A 20,222-nucleotide genomic window follows, 5' to 3' on the forward strand; every position below is an offset into this window, starting at 1 on the left:
TCTCTCCAGAGGAAACAGATTCTTCTGTAATTTTTAAGTGTTTAGATGGGGCTACTGTGGCTGTTTATGCATATTCTTACTGGCTTTTAATATATAGCTGAACCATTTTAGAGAATGTAAGTTCTGCCACAGCTAGGCTTCAGAAGCTCACATCTTGTGGAAATGTAATGATGCACTTAAGTGTAAGATACCTTTTAAAATAAATAAAATATCAGTTCTTACTACAGAACTGCACCGAGATGGCAAAAGCAAAACACTGAAGGTTAAAAAATATACTTATGGTGACATGAAATATGGCCTTTTGATCACGAAGTTTGGGATCTAAGAACAGTAACTGGATGGGAGGCAGACACTCCTGTGAGAGATGTTTTATTACTATTTGTTTAAAAAAATCAGTCTTTATCTGCTGTTTTCAACTATTAACACCTAGAATAGCTGATTATTGTAGGTTATTTAATAACTGCAGAAAATATTTTCAGGTGCTTTTACACTATCAAACAGTAAGTGAACCTGCTACTATTACAAGACTGTTGAGTGTCCTGCACAAAAGCACTGGTGAAGTGACAAAGAAAAAACCTAAGTAAGTGTTATGAATAGTTAATAATTACTCAAGAAGTGGGTTGATGTTTAATACACAGTATATCAAACAGGTTCTACTATGAATCAATTGTATGTTATAAGAATATGCTTTTATTGTTTTAGTTGGTTTCATATTTGGATTTCAATGTGCTTTACAAACCGAAAAACCTCCTGCCCTCTTGATAAATGCAGAGCACCTGAGAAGTACAATGACTTAGGCCTAAGGTCACTTGCAGAATTGGGAATGTATCCTAAATCAGCAGCCCTTCACTTAAAGGACTTTTTTTCTCTCTCTCTCTTCCTTTTCTTTTTTAAAAAAGTATTTATTCTCTTACTGTTAAAGCATGGGATCCTTATTTAATTCTGGGGATGATAACTGTCTGAAACACACTTGACTAGACAGTGTGGCAGTGCAAAAGAAATTTAGGGAGTCTTCCCATACAGCTATAGTAACATCCCTCTAGTTACTTAAAGCTGTATTTGGCTAAAAATGCTATGTGATACATACAACATTTTCAGAATAGTCCTTTTCCAGAAGTTTCATGGCTGAAGCTGTTGCAGACTTCTGCAAAGTAATGAATTGGCTCTTTAGTTGTGGGGTTGAAACAAGATTTGATTTCCACTTCACAAAGTGAAAAACAGGTGTTAGTGAGATAATTGGATTCAAAGCAATTTATTAAATACTGTGGTGAGTGCCAAGAAGTTTTTGAAGAAAACTTAGATGCCTTATTAAAATGTATACTCCAGGCAAATGAGTTTTCATTCTCATATCTTGGGTTATACTTGAAATTAAGTTTGATATTTATACTCTGGGCCTTCCAAAATGATTTTTTCCATTTATTCAGTGTTCTTTTCTTCATTTATCCGTGCTTACATTTCTAATAGAGTTTTCTGCTTTTTTACCTGCAGGTTCTTGGCTAAGGGCCAGAATGCTCTAATAGAACTACAAACTCAAAGACCTATTGCTCTAGAGTTGTACAAGGATTTTAAAGAGCTGGGGAGGTTTATGTTACGCTACAGTGGTTCCACTATTGCTGCAGGTGTTGTTACAGAGGTATGGCATCTTCATAATAGACTTTCTGTACTGCAGAAGAATGATGTTATAATTAAGACCTGTTTAACACCCGAAAAGTGAATTTTTTCTGCTAAAAAAGAGACAGTGCTTCAGCAAGATGCAAAGGAAACTTGTGATTCTGTTTATTTTATTAGGAGTAAAAATCACCCTGTTTAGGATTTCCCCTCTTTCCCCTTGAGTTAACATAAATCAGTCTTTTTGAAATCTGCCTGTATGCATATATGGGAAGCAGTTTGTAAATAAGAAGTGTTGGCCATTTTAACTGTCTAGGTTGGGTCCAATATTTTTCTGTTAAAATTGAAGACAATTGTACATTTGATTCTTACTGATGCCTGAAAACATTTTCTGATCCTCTGTGAGAGGAAGCAAAGATTGCGGGGCTAAACATAAATGTTTTATCTTCTACTAGAAGCAAAAAATATGAATATCACTCATTCTGTCCCTTTAAAAAGTCTTGCACATTAACCAAGTTCTGGTACTGAGAACTTAAGGCTGAGTCATTTAATGTCAAAAGTTAGAATTAGAGCATGAACATTTCTGTTTTCTCCATGGATGCATAGGAATGATATCCTAGGTCAGTCAGAGGCCTTATAGATGTATAATGCTCCTAAAAGTCTGTCTGGTCTTAAATAAGATCCAGAAATAGGATGGATTGCACCCATTTTTCATTAAATTTGAGGTGAGTGGGATTCTGTTTAGATCTGCAGTGTGTAGAGCTAAACTAATGTTTGTGGACTTGGGACTAAAAAACCTCTTTGATATGTTATTTGAGAATTGTTATTTTAGTACTTGTCTTCTTGTTCCGAGAATTTAAGTGGAAAAGCAATTATTTTTTTCCACAACTATATAATATTTAAAAACACTGAGATTATTTTACACTTAGTACTTAATTTTTCACCATAGGGTTTTTTCTGTTTGCTTATATTTTTAGATTAAAGAATGACAGTGGTGACAGAATTTCCACCGTCCAAACAAAACTCTATCAGATATCCAAACTTCTATTTAAGAATCCAATAATTTCAGTTGAAGGAACAAGTGCAATTAACTGGGGAGAAGATGGTGGTGACACAAGTCAAATTGTGTGAGACATCTGGGGATCCATTCATCAGTCTCTCCTGCTGCAGAACAATATGCCAACTGACAAGGAACTGCTAGTGTTGCACTTCTTGATCTCACAAATCTCATGAGTTTCTCCGTGTGGAATTTAGCCCTTAGAGAAGTTGATGGAAAAATATTAAGAAAGTTGAATTGGAGGAAAAGATGATGAATTATCATGAAACAAACTCCTTACTTCCAGATATAAATTGTTTACATATTTTCTTTGATTGCTTTCTTGCTGCACATTAATTCAGTAAAGTAACTTTATTGGTCTGAAATATTTTTAGGTTTGAGTTGAATGCATATTCAGGGAGAAAAAAGAACTGTTTACCTTGTTTTCAAGAGAATGGCATGTAGTATCATCATGGGATTATTTTCCCTGTCCCAAAATTTATTTAAGAAAAAAGAAATTTTTTTTTGCTGTGTAGTGGAAGCTGTGCCAACTTTGGCTAATTTTATTTTTCAGCTGTAAGAATAATAAAATAAATTTGTCTGAGCATTTTTTGTCTCCCTCATCTTTTGTTATTTAAACACTCCTAAATTGTGTTAAATCATTCTTCACTTACCATAACTGAGAAGTTTCAGAGTAAACTTATGAGTTAAAATGCGAAACAGGCATCCAACTTGGCTTTCTGAAGAAATAATTTCAGTTTTTCTCGTGTTACTCAGTGCAGCCACTGCGCATACACATCTCTTTCATCCAGACTTAGTGCTCTTTTGAACAAAGGCTGACAGTTTAATCTTGTGGTGTCTGCTAAAGCCAAATTGTGCTGACTTACGCCTGTAACTCTTTCCTACTTTTCAGTAATGGGGCAGATTAAACCTCCCAGCTGAAAGGAGGGGTCCCTCTGCCGCCTCCAGCTCAGGACAGACACACTTTACTACAACTTGGAAGTTTTTTCAGTAGGAATTTTGAGAGGACCTCAGGTATTTCAGGACCTGTATGTGAGTGCAGAGTGGAGACAATTTATCTTTGCCTGGAGTTAGTAGGTGGAAACAGGAACTGAAGCACTTGCTCCAGAGAATCCATCTATAGGGTTAACAAAGTAAAGCTGTGTCCAGAGTAGTAAAGAACACAAAAATGCTCTGGTTGTTATTTAGTTCACAGTCCTGTATGGTCTGTACCTACTCCTCCTATGTGGTTTTTTTTGTAGATAACTTTTTTTGCACTTTGGTGCTTTAGTCCCGATTTATCAGCTACCTGCACTTGACCACATAGATGAATTATACTGTTGACTGCATGAATATTTGTATATATACAATCCATGGATTGTAGAAATGGCTTTTGTAAAAGCTTGTGAATCTGAAATACTGGAAAACTGTTACGGCCAATTTTATGAATCACCACTATTTCTTATGTCTTTTTATAGACCAAAAGTTGCACTTAAATATTTGGCGGTTTCCACATGCCACTTTGAAGGTTTAGGTGCCCTTGTTGAATTCCAGAGGTTTATACTGCCAAGCTCCTGCATTTAACCTCTTCCACTTGAGCTTGCCTTCAAACTTTGAAAATGTTTAGGTTGCCCTTAAGTCAGGGGACAGTTACGGTCTTCAGTTCTAAGTCTTGGATAAATTCCTCACTGTTTATGGACAAGGAAGTGTGATACAGGGTAAACCTCTGATAATTCTTCTCATTCATAATTTCTGATTAAATTTTGAGGCTCACTTTTCTGTGATGACAGAAAAGCTACTTTCATACTTTCCCAGTTTGCAGCTTGGGAGAAGCGGAGGTATTACATAATCCAGTTTCAACGTGACTGTACTACCTTTCAACGCAGATTTGAACTCTGCCCAGAGGTGCCACTTGATTGAAACATGAATGATCTCTTGTTGTGCAATAGAAGCATATCACCTTTCTTCAATCAAAATATGATTGCATGTTGATCCACGTGAAACTTGGTGGCTTGGCAGCCGTCTAGGATGCAAAACCTTCCTGAACTGCTGATTGAGATATTCACAATCTCCTAAAGAGAACATACTGCTCTCTGGGTGTAGTGTTTTGAATATCTCCAGAGAACAAGGAGGTGGCATGCAATATTAAAGCGATTTGATAATCCTCAGCATTGCCTTGAAGAAAATGTCTTACACAGCTCTTACTTGGCAGTTCAGGTTCTTGGGAAGTTAATGAAAAACTTCCAATAACAGTCTTCTCTGTAGTAAGGTGGCTTCCACTGGAATATCTATAGAAGGGAAAGCGTGACAGCCAGTGTCTTGCTTTTTTTGGTGGGTGGGGGGAAATCGGATTAATTTCTGTCAACATATAACAGTGTAACAGGTAGGATTGTGCTTCTCAGCTGTTTGAATTGAGGGGTCACTCAGCTGTTAGTAGTATTTGATTTTGGGGGATATTGGTGGAAAAGTTTCTTAAAATCTTTTGGTTTGATAGGTGCATTGATTTTGGGGATACTAGGAAAAGTATTAATAATAATAAAACAGTGAGCCATGAGCTGTAGACATGCTGGTTTTAAGTGTCTTTCCTTTTGTCTGCTGACACTTAGAAGCAGGTTCCTGGGTAGGTGTTAGTGTTTAATTATTTTGTTTAGTTGTTGCAAAATGTGTTCAAATTGTAACTTAAAAAACTGTTACAGGTAGAAATTCCCCTGTCAAACAGTTCTTTTATTTCCTACAGAGAAAAGCTAGTTTCCAGCAACTGTGTTGTTCTTCCCTCCTTGCTTCAACTCCTAGAAAAGAACCAAGTGTCACAGAAATACTTTTTCCCCTTCCCTCTTTCCTGCTGATGTTGCCAGGATTTGTTCCCACTTGTAAACAAGTCGTTCAGGGAAGACAGAGAGACAGGGGAGGAGTTCGCTCACTGTGCAAATACATACAGACATACTAATCTAGATTGATGCCTCGTTGAAAAAAAATCACAGGTGAAGCAAGCAGCCAACAATGGCTCACTCAAAGGCTCTGTTAGTGCTGGAAAACTTCATAGGTGGCAAATTTGTTCCTTGTTCCTCCTACATAGACTCCTATAATCCGTCCACTGGAGATGTCTATTGCAGGGTTCCAGACAGTGGCAAAGAAGAGGTGAGTACTCTCCACATGTACAAAGAAGTGAAAAAGTTAAATGCATGTAACAATAACCTTTTGGGTGAGAGAGGCTGGAGGTGGGAGAACAGAAAAAATATCACTTCAATGCTTAAACAAGTCAATTCTTGATTGTATTGTAGTATTGTATAATCCGCTGCTGCGGCAGCAAATGCTGTCATTTTTTTACATTTTGCTATTAGAAAGTTATGATCTGGATTCTAAACTGGTGTGAATCAACAAAGCTTCAGTAACTTTCATGGAATATTTACACCCAGACAGGCTGTAAATATAAACAGTCTGTAAGTGAGAACAGTGTTTATCGATCTCTTCTGAAAATAAATTTAGAGGCACCATATGCAACTGTGCTCTCCCTTAAGTGTCTTGATGATTTGCACTTTTCATTGAAAAGCATTTTTGGCTTGGTGTCTCTTCTCTGAAGATGGTAAAAACCTTTCAGACCTCTCTGGTTTTGATATTAGCAATTGGATAATCAGTGGCTGTGATGAAGTGGCTGTGATGAATGTGTTTCCTTATAACATATCTTACCCTCTGCCAGGGTTTCCTGGTCTTGTGCTCTCTCCTGGGGTGAATGTTTCCTGGAACCCTGTACATATTCAGATGTGGATGGGCAATGATGTTCATATGGGGAACTGCAGTTTCATTGATGCTGTTTTATAGGGGATCTACAAGTCTGTGTTCAAAATAGTGTTTCAGACTTATTGAAGAGGGAAGTGACTGGACAAGCTTGGATGGCACAGAAGGCTTGGAAAATATTGTAAAATAGTGCACAGCATTTTGAAAATGCTTTTGAAACAAACTACTACAGTGTGTAGCTGTTCCCTTCACTTGCATTTCAACCTTATTGACAGCTTCTCTCAGCAGAAACCTTTGCACTGTAATTTCAACTGGGTAAATATTCGTTCGATGCTGATGACCAAGGGTTAAAGAGTAACAAGTTGGGTTTCTTGGAATACAGCTGTGTAAGTTCATTCCAATTCTAATTATGCTTGAAAAGTTTACTCTTTGCAGGTGCAAATCTTCCTGTCCATTCATTTGCAAAATCGTTAAAACTGGAGAGATCTGAGAATGCTAGAGGCTGCTGGCTGCACTAGAGATACAGTTCAAATATCCTTAGGGCAATGCTTTTCTCTTTCAGCTTTCTGAGTCAGTGTTTGTGTGTAGCAATGGGAACACAGTTTAAAGACCTGTACATTTAGTGAGTGCTTTAGTCCTGCCTTTAGACAACTATACAAGAGGATTGTGCTCTGCAGAGCTGGCATCCGCTGATGACTGATGGAAAATGCAATCACATACTACTTGAGGTTGTCTAGAGATACCAAAGTAAGCATCTGGACCAGAGTTCAGCAGACGACTCAGGATGCTGGTTTCTAGCAAGGCTCAATGTCCAGTTGCATATTATCTTGATTAATTTTACTGGGAGGTTAGAAGGTGAAACAAGGGGAGACAGTGAATCTATTGCTGACCCTGCAGTTTAACACCAGGTCAGCTGCTGTGGCCATTTTAGCCACTTTCTGCCAAAACCACTGAATGTATTTTTTTCCCAGGGGTTACTTTGTTCCCCAGCTAGATACCTTAAATTCTACATAGCAGAACCACAGCAAGAGGAGCAGGTGCCCTGTATATCCAAAAAAGAGGCTGATGAGGACTAATTAGTACTGGTGAATATCTACTTTAAAAACACTTTTCTTAAAAGAACCTGGCTCCTGATGTGATGGTACATCATCCCCTGCCAAAGCAAACATCTTTTCCTGAGGGCAGTTCAGCCTAGGTTATTTTGATAGCAGCCTTTTACCGATGAGTCTGGATTGTGAGTTGCTTCGCTGTGTCTGTGTTGTGCGGAAGAGGAAAGCAGAAGGAAGTGTTTCAGACACAGGAGTTCATAGTTGAATTCTTATGCATGTTTTCTTTGTGTCTTGACTTTCTTTGCTGGTTTTTGCTAGTCAGAGTAAATAGCTCTTTAACCTTTGTATGCTTAATTCTTCTCTACAAATCTCTCTCCTTTTTTCGTCTTACTTTTTCTTAGGTGAGTCTACTGCCACTTAATTCCTTCATTTGCTAGTTTTCTCTTCTGCTGTTTGTGAAAAAACAGTGGTTTTGTCCTCCTTCTAAACCCACTGAAGGGTTAAAAATGCAGACAGTATTGATTATCTTCTCTTCTGGCAGCACCTGGTGGAAAAGGCCACAGAGGAGAGAACAGATGAGCAGCAGCAGCACCACAGGATGGGAGGGTGGAAGAACAAGTTAATTTGTGAGGGCAGTATGGTTTCACAGAGGGTGAACATTTTCAGGGTAGCATGGCTTCTGCCCTGAACTCACTCAGGAAGCTGCAGTTTTTCTTTCCCAGGCCTGGTTTGGTCCTGCTTCAGTGGCTGACAGCCTGCTGCCATCAGCACTTGAGCAGGAGGTTGTTGAACTACAGTGGAAAGAGAAGAGTTTGGGTTTCTGAGCTTGGCCAGTGATCCGTGGGACCCTGTGCATGCTGGTTTATTTCCCACCTTGCCCCCTGCACTGGTGGTGTTCTGGCTTTCGAACTGTGGTCATTATTTTTATGGGGCCCAAAAATTCTGATTTGTGTGGGAAGGGGAAGGAGAAGGAGTAGATAGATTTTATTTTTTTGTTTGCTTGAACTTTTGTGCTTTCGTTAGTAAAATGTCTTTGGAGTACCTGTAAATTATTTTGTGGTGGTGTTAAAAGACCTGTCATAATCTAAAGGAATAAATTTGGAACTCAGTTTTGTGGAATTGGTAGAAAAGGAGCCTTCAGTGACTTTGTGGGAACTAGCAATATGGCAACATTCAGAGAGGTCATAATGATCTGATTAATATTACATCAGCATCCTTCTAGTTACTGATTTTGGCAGATTTCCAAAACCGAAGAAACTATGAGCAAAATTTTAGGAACTCAGCTAAGACAGCTTTGACTAAACCACCACTTTGATGCATATATTAGACATTGGGAGTATTGAATAAGTGATACATAGGAAGCAAAAGTTGGGAAACAGGGCAGTTAAAATATGGAAGGATATTGATAACCATCTTTAGTTAGTGTAAGACTGGTAAACATGATGAATGATGCAGGTAACTTCCATTTAAGAGTCCAGAGAAAATGACTGGTGGGACAGAAAGCCTTCTGCTGAATTTTAATCCTTTGAAGATGGGTCTGCTTCAGAAAAGTGCTGGTAATCTGCCACTGTTCAGAAATGTCAGGCTGAAGGACCACGCAGCAAAATACTGATAGGAGTGGAGTGCATCTGTATAAATGCATATAATGATTCTTACCTGTAGGTTTTGTTAGGTGTCTGATAAGAAACCTGACAAAACCCTCAGCTTAAAAAGGACCTTTTTTTTCCTGTGAGGGCATTAATAACAATCTAGCTGTGATCAGGTAAGATAATTTTTTTCTCTGAGTGTCCATTCCCTAAATATATTCTTAGTCCTTGTTTGAATCAAATGATGAGAATCAAGAGCCAGCAGTCCATCCAGCCACTCACTTTCATCATTATCTGATGTGGGTGAAGTCTTGTGTTGCAAAGATTGTGCATGTTTAAACTGAAGCTACATTTGCTCTGGGTAGATTCCTGCTCTTTCCTCCATGAGAAACAAGATTCTCTCTTGTTTTGGCCAGTGGCACCTACTGGTGCCAGTTGAACAGTCCAGCATTTCTTCCAGGCCTGGACAGTGGTCCACAAGTTGCTGTAATTTGGAGAAAAAACAAGAGTTCCAGTGGAAGTTTGTTTTCTAGATATTCTGTTTCAGTAACGCTTCTCAAGTTATGGGGTAGTGTTTTGATCACAATGGAGAAGCTCTAAGGAGTTGTCATCTTCGCAGCAATGTGATCTGGATTATTAGTCTCTGAAATATTAATTCATCTGCCGAGTGTTTAATATTTCCTTAAGCCTTTCATTAGCATTCATCATCCCACTTTTGCTTTTTCAGGTGGAAGCTGCTGTCAAAGCTGCCAAAGAAGCCTTCCCAATTTGGTCCTCAAAAAGTCCATTGGAAAGATCTCAGATACTGAACAAATTGGCAGACCTGATTGAACATGACCTGGAAGCATTTGCACAAGCAGAGTCTAAGGATCAGGGTATGAACTTGCTGAATATTGAAATGGGGGATTTGGATGAAATTTTTTGTATGGTATGAACTGTTGGAGCAAATTGGAGTTGATGTGCATGAGCCTTGAGGAGGTTTTGGGTTTGGGATTCCTGGGGCATTCTTGCTTTTCAGAATTGCTGACTTTGACTTCAGTTGTCAGATATTTGAAATGCATTACTAGAGGGGAGCTGTTGTCATTGACTATTGCTGCACTCTGCTGGAGATTACTTGGGCACAGGACAAAAGACATTTCCCAAAAGACACAAATGAACTATCAGAGCAGACTATAAAGCAGTGTTTCTTTCCATAATGACAACAGCATATTTGATTTGTTTCAGGAAAAACTATTACGTTTGCCAGAACGGTGGACATCCCTCGGGCCGTGCACAACTTTCGATTCTTTGCCTCTTCCATCCTTCATCATGTCACAGAGTGTACTGAAATGCCAGCCATGGGTTGTGTGCACTACACCTCGAGGGCACCTGTGGGAGTTGGTATGATCATCCTCACATGCTGAAGAGCTTTTCAGAATGTCTGCCTCAGTAGGGGAAGATTCTTTTTCAAAGCATTTATTGTCTCTGAGTCATGTGCTAAACATGGGCTTGTCTGCTAAAGCATCAGCAACTCTATGTAAAATCAGTTATGCTACTTCATGGCAAAAAAAAAAAAAAAAAAAAAAAAAGATTGCATGTCTAAAAGGCTTAATGTATTGCTCTCACCTTCACAGTCTCTCTTGTGTTTTTTCTGTGTGTGTCTGTGATCATTACAGCTGTGGGTCAGTGAGATGTGCAGAGAACTGAGCTCCTGCTCCAGAGGGAAGAGCACAATCCCTCTCTCCTTTGGGAACCAGTAGTAGTCTGCACATGTGCACATGTGTGAATAAACCACTCTAGGTGGGGAATTGCTGGACTAGGCCACTAGATGCTGCTGCTGCTTCAGAAAATAAAGTGGTCCTGTCATTGTTGAGCTGACAAGTAATGGTGTTGCAATGATTTCATTATTAGGTTATATTATATATATAGTATAAATAGCATATAACATTAAATATATGTGAGTTCTCCACATTTACACTTGAATTACTTAAAACATAAAAATGGCTAGCTTAGAGGACCTCTGTAAAGCTTCTCTTGAGCAGTGGAGAGCATGGCTTCTTCTGGTAAAATTATTCTCATAAGGAAAAGTCCCTTGCTGAACTTGCTCCATCAAACAGAAGGAAATTCCGCGGTTTTTGTAAGGAGTCACATAATTCCATAGTTTCTTTCACTTGCTTTTTGCTAACACAAAGTATTTTCAATGACCAGTTGTAAATTATTGTTGTGGCTAACCTTGCGTTAATGTTCCTGTAAAACACTAAAAAACTTCCTGAGAATACAAGATTCTGCCCTGAATAAGCAGCAAAACTTATCCTGGGAGTTCAGCTGATCAGTTTTAGAATCATTTGCACAGATGTTTTAAGAAGTTATAGTGGGAAATGCTGCAAATTTCTTCTACATTTGTCTGGAAATAAAAGCCATGACTGAATTCCCTTCATAGATCTGAATTGGTATATAACTGCTTGAGGTCAGAGAAGTGAGTTTTGTATCCCATCAGACTGACCTCCTGTCTTTGTGGTTTTGCTTTGTAGCTGGTTTAATCAGTCCTTGGAATTTGCCACTGTATTTGTTGACTTGGAAAATAGCTCCTGCCATTGCATGTGGAAATACTGTGGTTGCCAAGCCAAGTGAGATGACATCTGTCACAGCCTGGATGATGTGCAAACTCTTGGAGAAAGCAGGTAAGTCCTGTAGCATGCTACAGAGCAGGAATAGAGAGGAAACGCTCGTCTGTGCATCAGGTTTTGTTTAGCTGCAGAAATCAGAAGGTGCTCAAAGGCTTGGGGAAAGACTGCTGTAGCTGAATGTTGCACTGGAGAACAAAAGGCTTTCTCTGTCCTCATACTATCCTGTCTCCCTAACCCAGCTATTGCTCATTTTTTTTCCACTATCTTCTGATGAAAAGTTTTTCCCTTCCTGCACTCCACTTATGGATGCCCTAAGTTTGTGGTGTAAGCAAAGGAGCCATGAGAGAATAAAAGAGAATGGACTCTTGGTAACTGTGTCACAGGTCTATTTGGTGCACTGTTAATTAAAACTGGGAGAACAGTTGCTTGTTCCCTGAATGACTGACTCCACACTGCATCTCTGATGATGCATGTCAGACAGGCTTGATTGGTGGAACTGGTTTTATCATTTAACCCATGTCCCATAGAGCTGGGTGACATCGTGGATTTCCGCTACTGCTGAAGTTAAGGGTTGGTATTTTTCACTCTGGAGCTGCTGGTAGGTTTCTAACTTCAGGGACAAAACACAGTGAAGGTACAATGACAGTGTGCCTTTGTTCCCATCAGGGGTCCCTGCTGGAGTGGTGAACGTCGTGTTTGGAACGGGTGCCAAGGCAGGAGAGGCCCTGGTGTGCCACCCTGACGTGCCTCTGCTCTCCTTCACGGGCAGCACGCTGACGGCCCAGCGCATCACGGAGAAAAGTGCTCCACACTGCAAGCGGCTCTCGCTGGAGCTGGGAGGCAAGAACCCCGCCATCGTCTTCGATGATGCCGACCTGCGCCAGTGCATCCCCACCACTGTGAGGTCCAGCTTTGCCAACCAGGTGCCTCCCACCCCTATAACACATAAACCCTGCTGGCAGCAGGAGGGGTGGTTGCCTGAGGGCTTGTGTCCATGTGTGCACCTACCTTTGGATCTGAATCTCAAACTGTCAAGGTCTATTTCAAGATCATGTTTGAGAAAACCCTAAGCAGAAAAATATGAAAAAGGTTTCTTTATTCCCCAAGAGGGTAACAAAGTAATAAAAGGCTCTTCTTCCTGCACTTCATCAGAAGATAACAAGGTGTTATTACTCCTCTCAAAATAGATACATTTCTTATCTCTCAAGGAAGCAAGTAAGTGGGAAGCTTGTTGATTTGTTAGAATTAAATTAGGGGACTTCCCCCAAAATTTTATTAAGATTATTCTTCCCTCATCACCACCCTCAGGAGAGAGCACCAAAGCCAGGAAATTGTATCTGGGCAAATGTTAGAAAAATAGCTTGGTATCAGGGAGAGATTATCAGGAAATGAAGAGAGAAATGTTGGAGAAGAAAACATGCAATCAATAAAATCAAATTTACTTATGGTAGTGATTGCATAATAATGATACTGTTTTGCCTTTTCCTTCTCCTTTTGTTTTTAATCTGGAAAAAATCCTACTTTGCAGTGCTGGTTAATGCAGTTTGCACTCCTAAGGATGCAGGGGCACAAGTGACCTGGGTTGTAATTCCTAGTACATGTCAGTAGTGCCATGTAATATCATCCAATATTGTTGATTTCTTGCTTGTTTCTTTATTTTTGGTAGGGCGAGATCTGTCTCTGCACCTCCAGGATCTTTGTTCAGAGGGGAATATACAATGAGTTTTTGAAGAGGTTTGTGGAAGAGACCAAGAAGTGGAAGACTGGGAATCCCTCAGATCCTACAATAAATGTGGGAGCACTAATAAGTAAAGAGCATCTAGAAAAGGTGATGTTACATGGCATTTATGTGAGTTCATCTCATCTTTTAGAGGACTACAAAAGGTAGTTTCAGGAGTATGTGGAAAAGGATCTTGTCATCTCCAAGATAAGCTCTAAGGGATGATAACTCAAAGCCTTTATAGGGTATCTTTTTTATAAGGTTTCTGTTGCCTGTGGCTTGGGATCCTGTGATTACTCTGAAAAAAATCAAACTCTCTGGGATAAACAATTTAAAATTACAAAAGACTATTTCCTCCTGATTGAATGAGAAAATTCTAATAATTCTAAGTCCTGAACTTACACTTTGAAATCTTAGAGTTCAACAACATTTTCTTTGATTTTAGTAGTGCATTTGCTAAGATCACTAATTTGCCTAATAAGTTAGTTGACAAGGTAAAAGTTTTATTTCTATATCACTCTGGAAAATTCTGGCTTGTATGAAACAGTTTCCTAGGACTGCTTGCAATAATTTGTAATGGTCTGTGTGCAGAGAGCAGCTGAGATGGTGCACAGTTAGACACAGTCTGCTTTAGTGGCTTATATGAAATGAAAGTTGTGGTGTCAGAGTTCAGGGAGAGCAGATGCTCATATCCCAGAACTCTGTGATGCAAGAAGCAGACCAAAAAACCACAGAGCGAGAGAAAGCCAGACCTTTGATGTGCTTCCTGATGCCTCAGAAAGTTCTCCAGGTTCTCTTGTTCTGAAGTAGAGTGGTAGGAACACCCTCTTCCTGAGATCCTTAGTCTGTAGTACCACGGAGAACTTCCAAGTTTTACCTACCAAGCTGGCTAAAAGTAGAAAAAGATAAGGAAGCCCTGTGATATCTCTGTGGTCTTTCTGTAAGGAGAGAAACCAGGCAACAATTGCAGAACAGCAGAAGCAGATCAACACTACATCCCATGTGTTCAAGCTAGCAAACATATGGTAGCTGCAGCCATGGAAACATCTTTAATCATTTATTGATGAGATTTTCTGTAGCATTCATGGCTTCATCAGCCTAGTGGCATGTAAACATTTTAAAAGCCTTGCCTGTGAGGCAGGAAAATACTACTGATTCTTTGGAGTAAATGAGTGAACCATGGCATGAGATACATGGCAAACTGCCCAGACTCCTGGGAGAAGGGAGGGAGGCTCTGGGACCACTTGTGTTTTCATCAAGGGCCCTTTTGACAATACTTAGTGGGAAGGCCAGCAGTGTTGTTTGCCAGGCTAGTAAGTGTTAGGAAAGAGAAAACAGTTGCTTTTTTCAGCAAGAAACATACAGCTTTGATTACAAAGAAACATAACACCAAAAGTTGGGGAATGCTGCCCTCTGTTGTAAGAGGGCAGCATGTTCCAGCTGGAGATGTTCAGGGGCTCCTGCTGATGTGTGAACCCTTGGGATTTGATGTCCTTTAGCAGTGATGTTCTTCTGCTGCTTCCCCAGGTAAGGAACTATGTGAAGAAAGCCCAGGCTGAAGGAGCCAGAGTCCTCTGTGGAGAGGGAGTGGATCCTTTGGCCCTCCCACCTGGCAACCAGAAAGGCTATTTCATGTTGCCCACAATTATTACTGAAGTCAAGGATGAATCCTGTTGCATGCAAGAAGAGATCTTTGGTCCTGTGACATGTGTGGTAGCATTTGATACAGAAGAAGAAGTGATCAAAAGAGCCAATGGTGTGAAATACGGCTTGGCAGCCACGGTGTGGTCTGGCAACGTGGGACGCGTTCACAGGGTGGCACACAGGCTGCAGTCTGGATTGGTGTGGACCAACTGCTGGCTTGTGAGAGACCTGAACTTGCCATTTGGTGGCATGAAAGCCTCAGGCATAGGCAGGGAGGGAGCAAAGGATTCCTATGAGTTCTTCACTGAGGTCAAAACCATCACAATAAAGCACTGACATATGTCAACGGAAGTATTTTGGAGTGAAATAAAAGGCAGCAATTTGAGTTATGAAAAATGGCTCCTTAGAATGCAGGCTACTATTGTGGCCATTCCTTTCTTGAACTTTGGTCAAATAATATCAATAACAGCTGAAAATTATCATCCCAAATGCTGACGTTAGAGTCAGATTTTCATGTTGGATGAGAAGACCAGTGTGGGCTCCACAATCAACCCATCCCAAGCTAAGTGACTTGCCTGTCTTACAGATCCAAAATATTTTTGATATTTTTGATATCCCTGCCTCAAAAATCTGTCCCTTTAAGGCAGATTGGAGAAACAGTAATATATGACAATCGTTCTGGTTGGTAAATTACCTTGAGGCACAAAGTAGCAGGCACCTGGTGAGACTAATATTGTAAAGGGGAATCAGCTCATATTTACTCTAAACAATGTGGTCCATACACCTGCCCATATTGCACTTCACTGATAGCAGCAAGGATTGATACTACACTACACTGAAAGCCTGAGGAACTACCTTTAACCTACTAAATGGTTTTAAACTATGGGGTCATTACATTCTCTTGGTATTCACAGAGACAATAAATGTTTTAATTATAACCTTTGTTATGGCAGAGAGCCAGATCATCCTAATACCTGTTCTCTGACTATTTTGAAATTAAAGCCTTTTGTCACTTTGAGACCTCAGTGACGGTGGTTTTTACATCCCTGCACAAAAATATGGCTGCATCACAGACAGTTTCACTCTTTGTTAATAAAACCTTGAATTTACTCCTGAGAGAATGAACTGTTGGACATGTCTGTCACCAAAATATAAAACCTCTTCCAACTATTCCTAATTTGTTTGCAGAGATTTTTTAATCTGGTATCTCACAAACTTCTGTGCTTTCAACAAAAAAAGAAATAGAGTTGGGTACACCTCCACATCTCTGGATGCCACCTGGTTGCAGGGCAGACCTAGCAGTTGGGTTGGAACTGTGGGCATTTGCTGGATCTGGTACAAGAACCTCCACTTTAAGGCATGTTAAGGAAATGCATAAAAATGATAGGCTTAGAGAATTGATGTATTCTGAAGAAGTATAAACATTTTATTTTAAAAATGCCTAGGTCTGACCATATGGTGGCAGCAAAACACCCGCTTTGGTGTTTTCAATCCCCAGTTACATCTGGAAGGGGAATAAACAGCCATATCAATGCATGTTTCATTCTACCAATTTCTTTTCTATTTACATGTTCTGTTTGGAAGAGCACAAGAACCCAAAAGCTGTGAAACAGTTCATTTGTTGTGGGGTGATGGGAGGATGCCGGGGGCAGACATTTTCAGCAACAGTAGATGGAACATTGCACAGTTAGTAGAAATGGATGGATATCTTCCTGACCTGGATCTGGTCTAGGTTTGGGTCTAATGTGATGAATTTGCTTTCAGGGGTTGATTTTATCTTCGCATTAGATATGATGGGATATTTCTAGATGTATTTCACCTGCTGGAGTCAGCAGTCTGCGTGTCATGTACATGGTTCTGGCCCAAGACATCAGAGGTAGAGTAGTGGATGAGATGGGGACAGAGCTCTGCAGGACCCCCAGATGTGGGGTATGGAGGTGGCAGCTCTGTGAACAGCATGGCCATGAAGGTTTCTCAGAGGTGAGCTTCTGGGGAGCCCCATTCCATCATCCCTGTGTCCAGTAACTCAGAGAGGTAAGGGAGGTCTCCTGGTGCTAATGATGCTGCTAACTTTTGGGCAGGAGGGAGAGCCCATTGGAAGATACAAAATATTGTCCCTTTCTCTAATGGATGAACTCTTTCCTTCTTTGGTTAATGTGCAGTTCAAGTACAGTAATTTCACGAATACAAGCCGCACCAATTTGACCAAAAGTTTGGTGGAAACCCGGAAGTGCGGCCAATATTCGAGGGCGGCTAATACATGGACAAAATTCTAAAAGCTGCCAACACGGAAGTGAGAGCCCGCGGCAGCCCCAAGCCAAGCTGGAGCCCGGCCGGCCCCGGCTGAGGTGGGAAAGCCTGGCAGAGGCGGGGCCAGCAGTGTGGGGGGCGGGCGGCAGAGCCTGAGCCAGCAGGGCGGGGCAGGGGGGCGGCAGAGCCCGGGCCAGCAGGGCGGGGGAGCCCGGGAGAACTGGGGCTAGCAGCGCAGGGGAGCATGGCAGAAGCAGGAAGGCCGGCGGGTGGGGCTGCCTGGCAGCGGGGGAAGCCCAGCAGAATCGGGGCCAGCAGCGTGGGGGTGCCCGGCGGTGCGGGGGCCTGCAGTGCCGGCCAGGGCGAGCAAACGCAGTAGCGAGGCGGTGCTGACGGGAGAGGGGGGGCCGGCGAGCCCAGCGGCGGCTGCAGCACCACCCGGCCGGCCCCGTCGGCAACCATGAGCGGGCCGAGCCTTCCTGGCACCGCCCCGAGCCAGTAAACCCCGCTATGCCGCGATCCTGTTACTAATTGGCCAATTTGTGAAAGCTGCGCACGGATTCTCGCGACGAACGAAAGTGCGGCTAATATTCGGGGTGCGGCTTATCTATTGACAAAGACAGCAACATTGTCGAGGTACCGGGGGTGCGGCTTATAGTCCGTGCGTCTTGTATTCGTGAAACTACTGTAACTTGCTTATTCTGCTATTTATTGCCCTTTTAGGTTACTAGACATTCACACGTGTACAGGTACAGATGTGAGGGTGTTTCCCAGTGGGGAAATTTCCTGCCCAGAGTAATGGGTAATTCTTGCATTTCCCATGCCTGCCATGCCTTCCCATGTCTTAGGTCCTAGCCCCAAAGGGAACTGCTGGTGCTTGTGGCAGTGAAGCTGGTGCCATGGGACAGGTTACCTGCTTGTGCCAGGAGCTCTCTGTGGACATACAGAATTTTCCTATATTCCAAGAGTTATGAACTTTCCCATGTTTTTTATTCAGACTGACTTCCAGTGTAGCGATGCATATGGATAACTTTCTCACCTTACAGATGAAGCAGTCCAAGGACTTCCTACAGATAATGAATGTGTCTATTACAGCTGCTTTATTTCTGAGTTTTCTGCTCTCACTCTAAGTGGACAGGGAAGAGGAAATCCTGGACAACAAGGCAGGCTGATCCAAGTCATGGGGCTGACAGGTCTTACAGAGCTCTTCAGGCTGTGCCTTCTGGAATTTTCCAACATGACAGTAAAGCTTTTTTTTTTTTTTTTTTTTTTTTTTTGTAGACTGCCCTGGCTTGTGCATGAAATCATGTGGCCAACGTGAGGATTTGTTTAATTACTGTTACGTAAATCTCAAAGAGTTGCTCCATCTGTTAATTCTTACTGATGGAGCGAGTACAATTCTGTTTAACACTAGAAGATTATCTCACTGGTGTGAGATGATTACATGGGGAGGTATTAATATATTTACCATCCTTTACAGCTCTCAATTAGCATATATTTTTGTTCTGTTTCAGATCTTTTCTCAGCCTATTTCTGTCTGTACCCTGTTATTGTATAATGCCTGAAAGCAGCTTTGCTAAGGGAAGACTCTGCGTGTAGTTTGGAGAGGGGACACATCAGCGCTAATGTTTATACTCAAATCAAGCTATGTCCATGTTCCCACAGTGTTTGTAACTTAGGCAAAGCAAAACATATTTGTAAAACTCTCAGGGATGAAAACAGACTTGACTTTTGGGTCAGAGAAAGTTTCATGCCTAACTTAAATGTACAGAATGAGAATGTAAGCCAGACTGCTTTTAAAACTCAGGCCTTGAATTTCCAAACTTCAAAAGCTATACCTTAAGATTCAACTTCACAGGTAGAGTCAGATACTTAAGACTTTCCTCTTAATAACAGCAACAGAAAAGGAAAAAGGAAAAAAAAAAGACAGTGGGATTGTGAGGGAACTGTGAGGAATTTCTTTCGAGGCTTGTCTTCAGGGCTGAGGTTTAAGTTTTTGCTCAGACTTGAAGATTGAGCTCAACACCTGTCTCAGCTCTAGAAGGGATGCTGGCTGAAGTGTCCAAGTACACGTCTTCAAGCTTCTTATTAAATTCATGGATTTTCTATGTGGTGGAAGAGTGAAAAATGAAAATGGAATGAAATAGTCTTAGAGTAAGAACAGGGTCCCACTTTCCACCCTAGATGGTAATTAAATATGCTATAGAAAGCTAAATATAATGAATAAAGGAAACCAACAACAGTTGCAGGAAATTCTGGGACATTTTCTTCATTGAATTTTGTTCCCCTCCTTTCCAAGCATTTGTTTTTGTGCTTGGAAGGTGATGTTTGTACTTAAGGGATAACAATGCACAAGTTTTTTTTTCTAGAATATATCAAATCTCCATTGGTAACAGTCATAATTTAGGTGAAGATCAGGGTATAATGAGAAAAAGAGGGAAGCCTTGCAATATTATAACTGGTTAAACAGGACGAATGTTGGTACAGCTGAGGGCTAGTTATACAGCCAGAAACTATGTGTGTGGTGCTGCCTCCTAAAAAGGAGCAGCTGAAATGGATTTGGAGATTATGAGGGAAAGCTCAATCAGTGTGAGAATAACAGTTCAACCAAAGCAGCCCAACAGTGCAGAACTCAGCCTGAGCTCTACTACGTCATTGCAATTAGCAGGAGAGCCAGTATGATCCGGGAGAGAATATACAGAACTGTGCTAAATCTGCAAATAATCTTTACTTTGTATGTAATATTACTGTCATGTTGTGCATCTATTTCTGTTCTCTATCAGAGAGATTTGGAGGGAGGAAAATTACTCCAAATTCTGAAAAAAGTCCTTCTAGTGTGGGACTTGAATGATGTGTTGCAACACCTTTTGGCTTCACAAATGCCTGTTTTACAACTGGTGTGTGCGTGTGTGTGTGTTTGTATGTTCATATGCAGAGAAGCAATTGCAAGGTTCAGTGATGAGTCCAGAGGGGTAGATGCACACTCCT

The 20,222-nt window shown here is 41.0% G+C and overlaps 2 protein-coding genes across 5 annotated transcripts in view; both read left to right on the top strand.

Moving 5' to 3' along the window:
* The window catches only part of HBS1L (HBS1 like translational GTPase), a 56,000-nt gene extending 52,747 nt beyond the window's left edge, over positions 1 to 3,253 (top strand). For all 4 annotated transcript variants that reach the window (XM_033054395.1, XM_033054392.1, XM_033054393.1 and 1 more), the window contains 3 exons: positions 480 to 580; positions 1,489 to 1,633; positions 2,586 to 3,253. In XM_033054395.1, coding sequence (XP_032910286.1) covers positions 480 to 580; positions 1,489 to 1,633; positions 2,586 to 2,597 — 258 coding nt within the window. In that variant the 3' untranslated portion in view covers positions 2,598 to 3,253. The remainder of the gene's footprint in view (positions 1 to 479; positions 581 to 1,488; positions 1,634 to 2,585) is intronic.
* Positions 3,254 to 5,450: 2,197 nt separating this feature from the next.
* On the top strand, positions 5,451 to 16,089 carry ALDH8A1 (aldehyde dehydrogenase 8 family member A1). The gene is made up of 7 exons (XM_033053662.1): positions 5,451 to 5,782; positions 9,742 to 9,889; positions 10,239 to 10,394; positions 11,525 to 11,674; positions 12,287 to 12,543; positions 13,287 to 13,448; positions 14,868 to 16,089. The coding sequence occupies exons 1-7, from the start codon at positions 5,645 to 5,647 to the stop codon at positions 15,318 to 15,320; spliced, it is 1,464 nt and encodes a 487-aa protein (XP_032909553.1). The 5' UTR covers positions 5,451 to 5,644; the 3' UTR covers positions 15,321 to 16,089.
* Positions 16,090 to 20,222: the final 4,133 nt, after the last annotated feature.

The sequence above is a fragment of the Catharus ustulatus genome, chromosome 3, assembly GCF_009819885.2.
Source record: "Catharus ustulatus isolate bCatUst1 chromosome 3, bCatUst1.pri.v2, whole genome shotgun sequence".
Taxonomy (NCBI): Eukaryota; Metazoa; Chordata; class Aves; order Passeriformes; family Turdidae; genus Catharus; species Catharus ustulatus.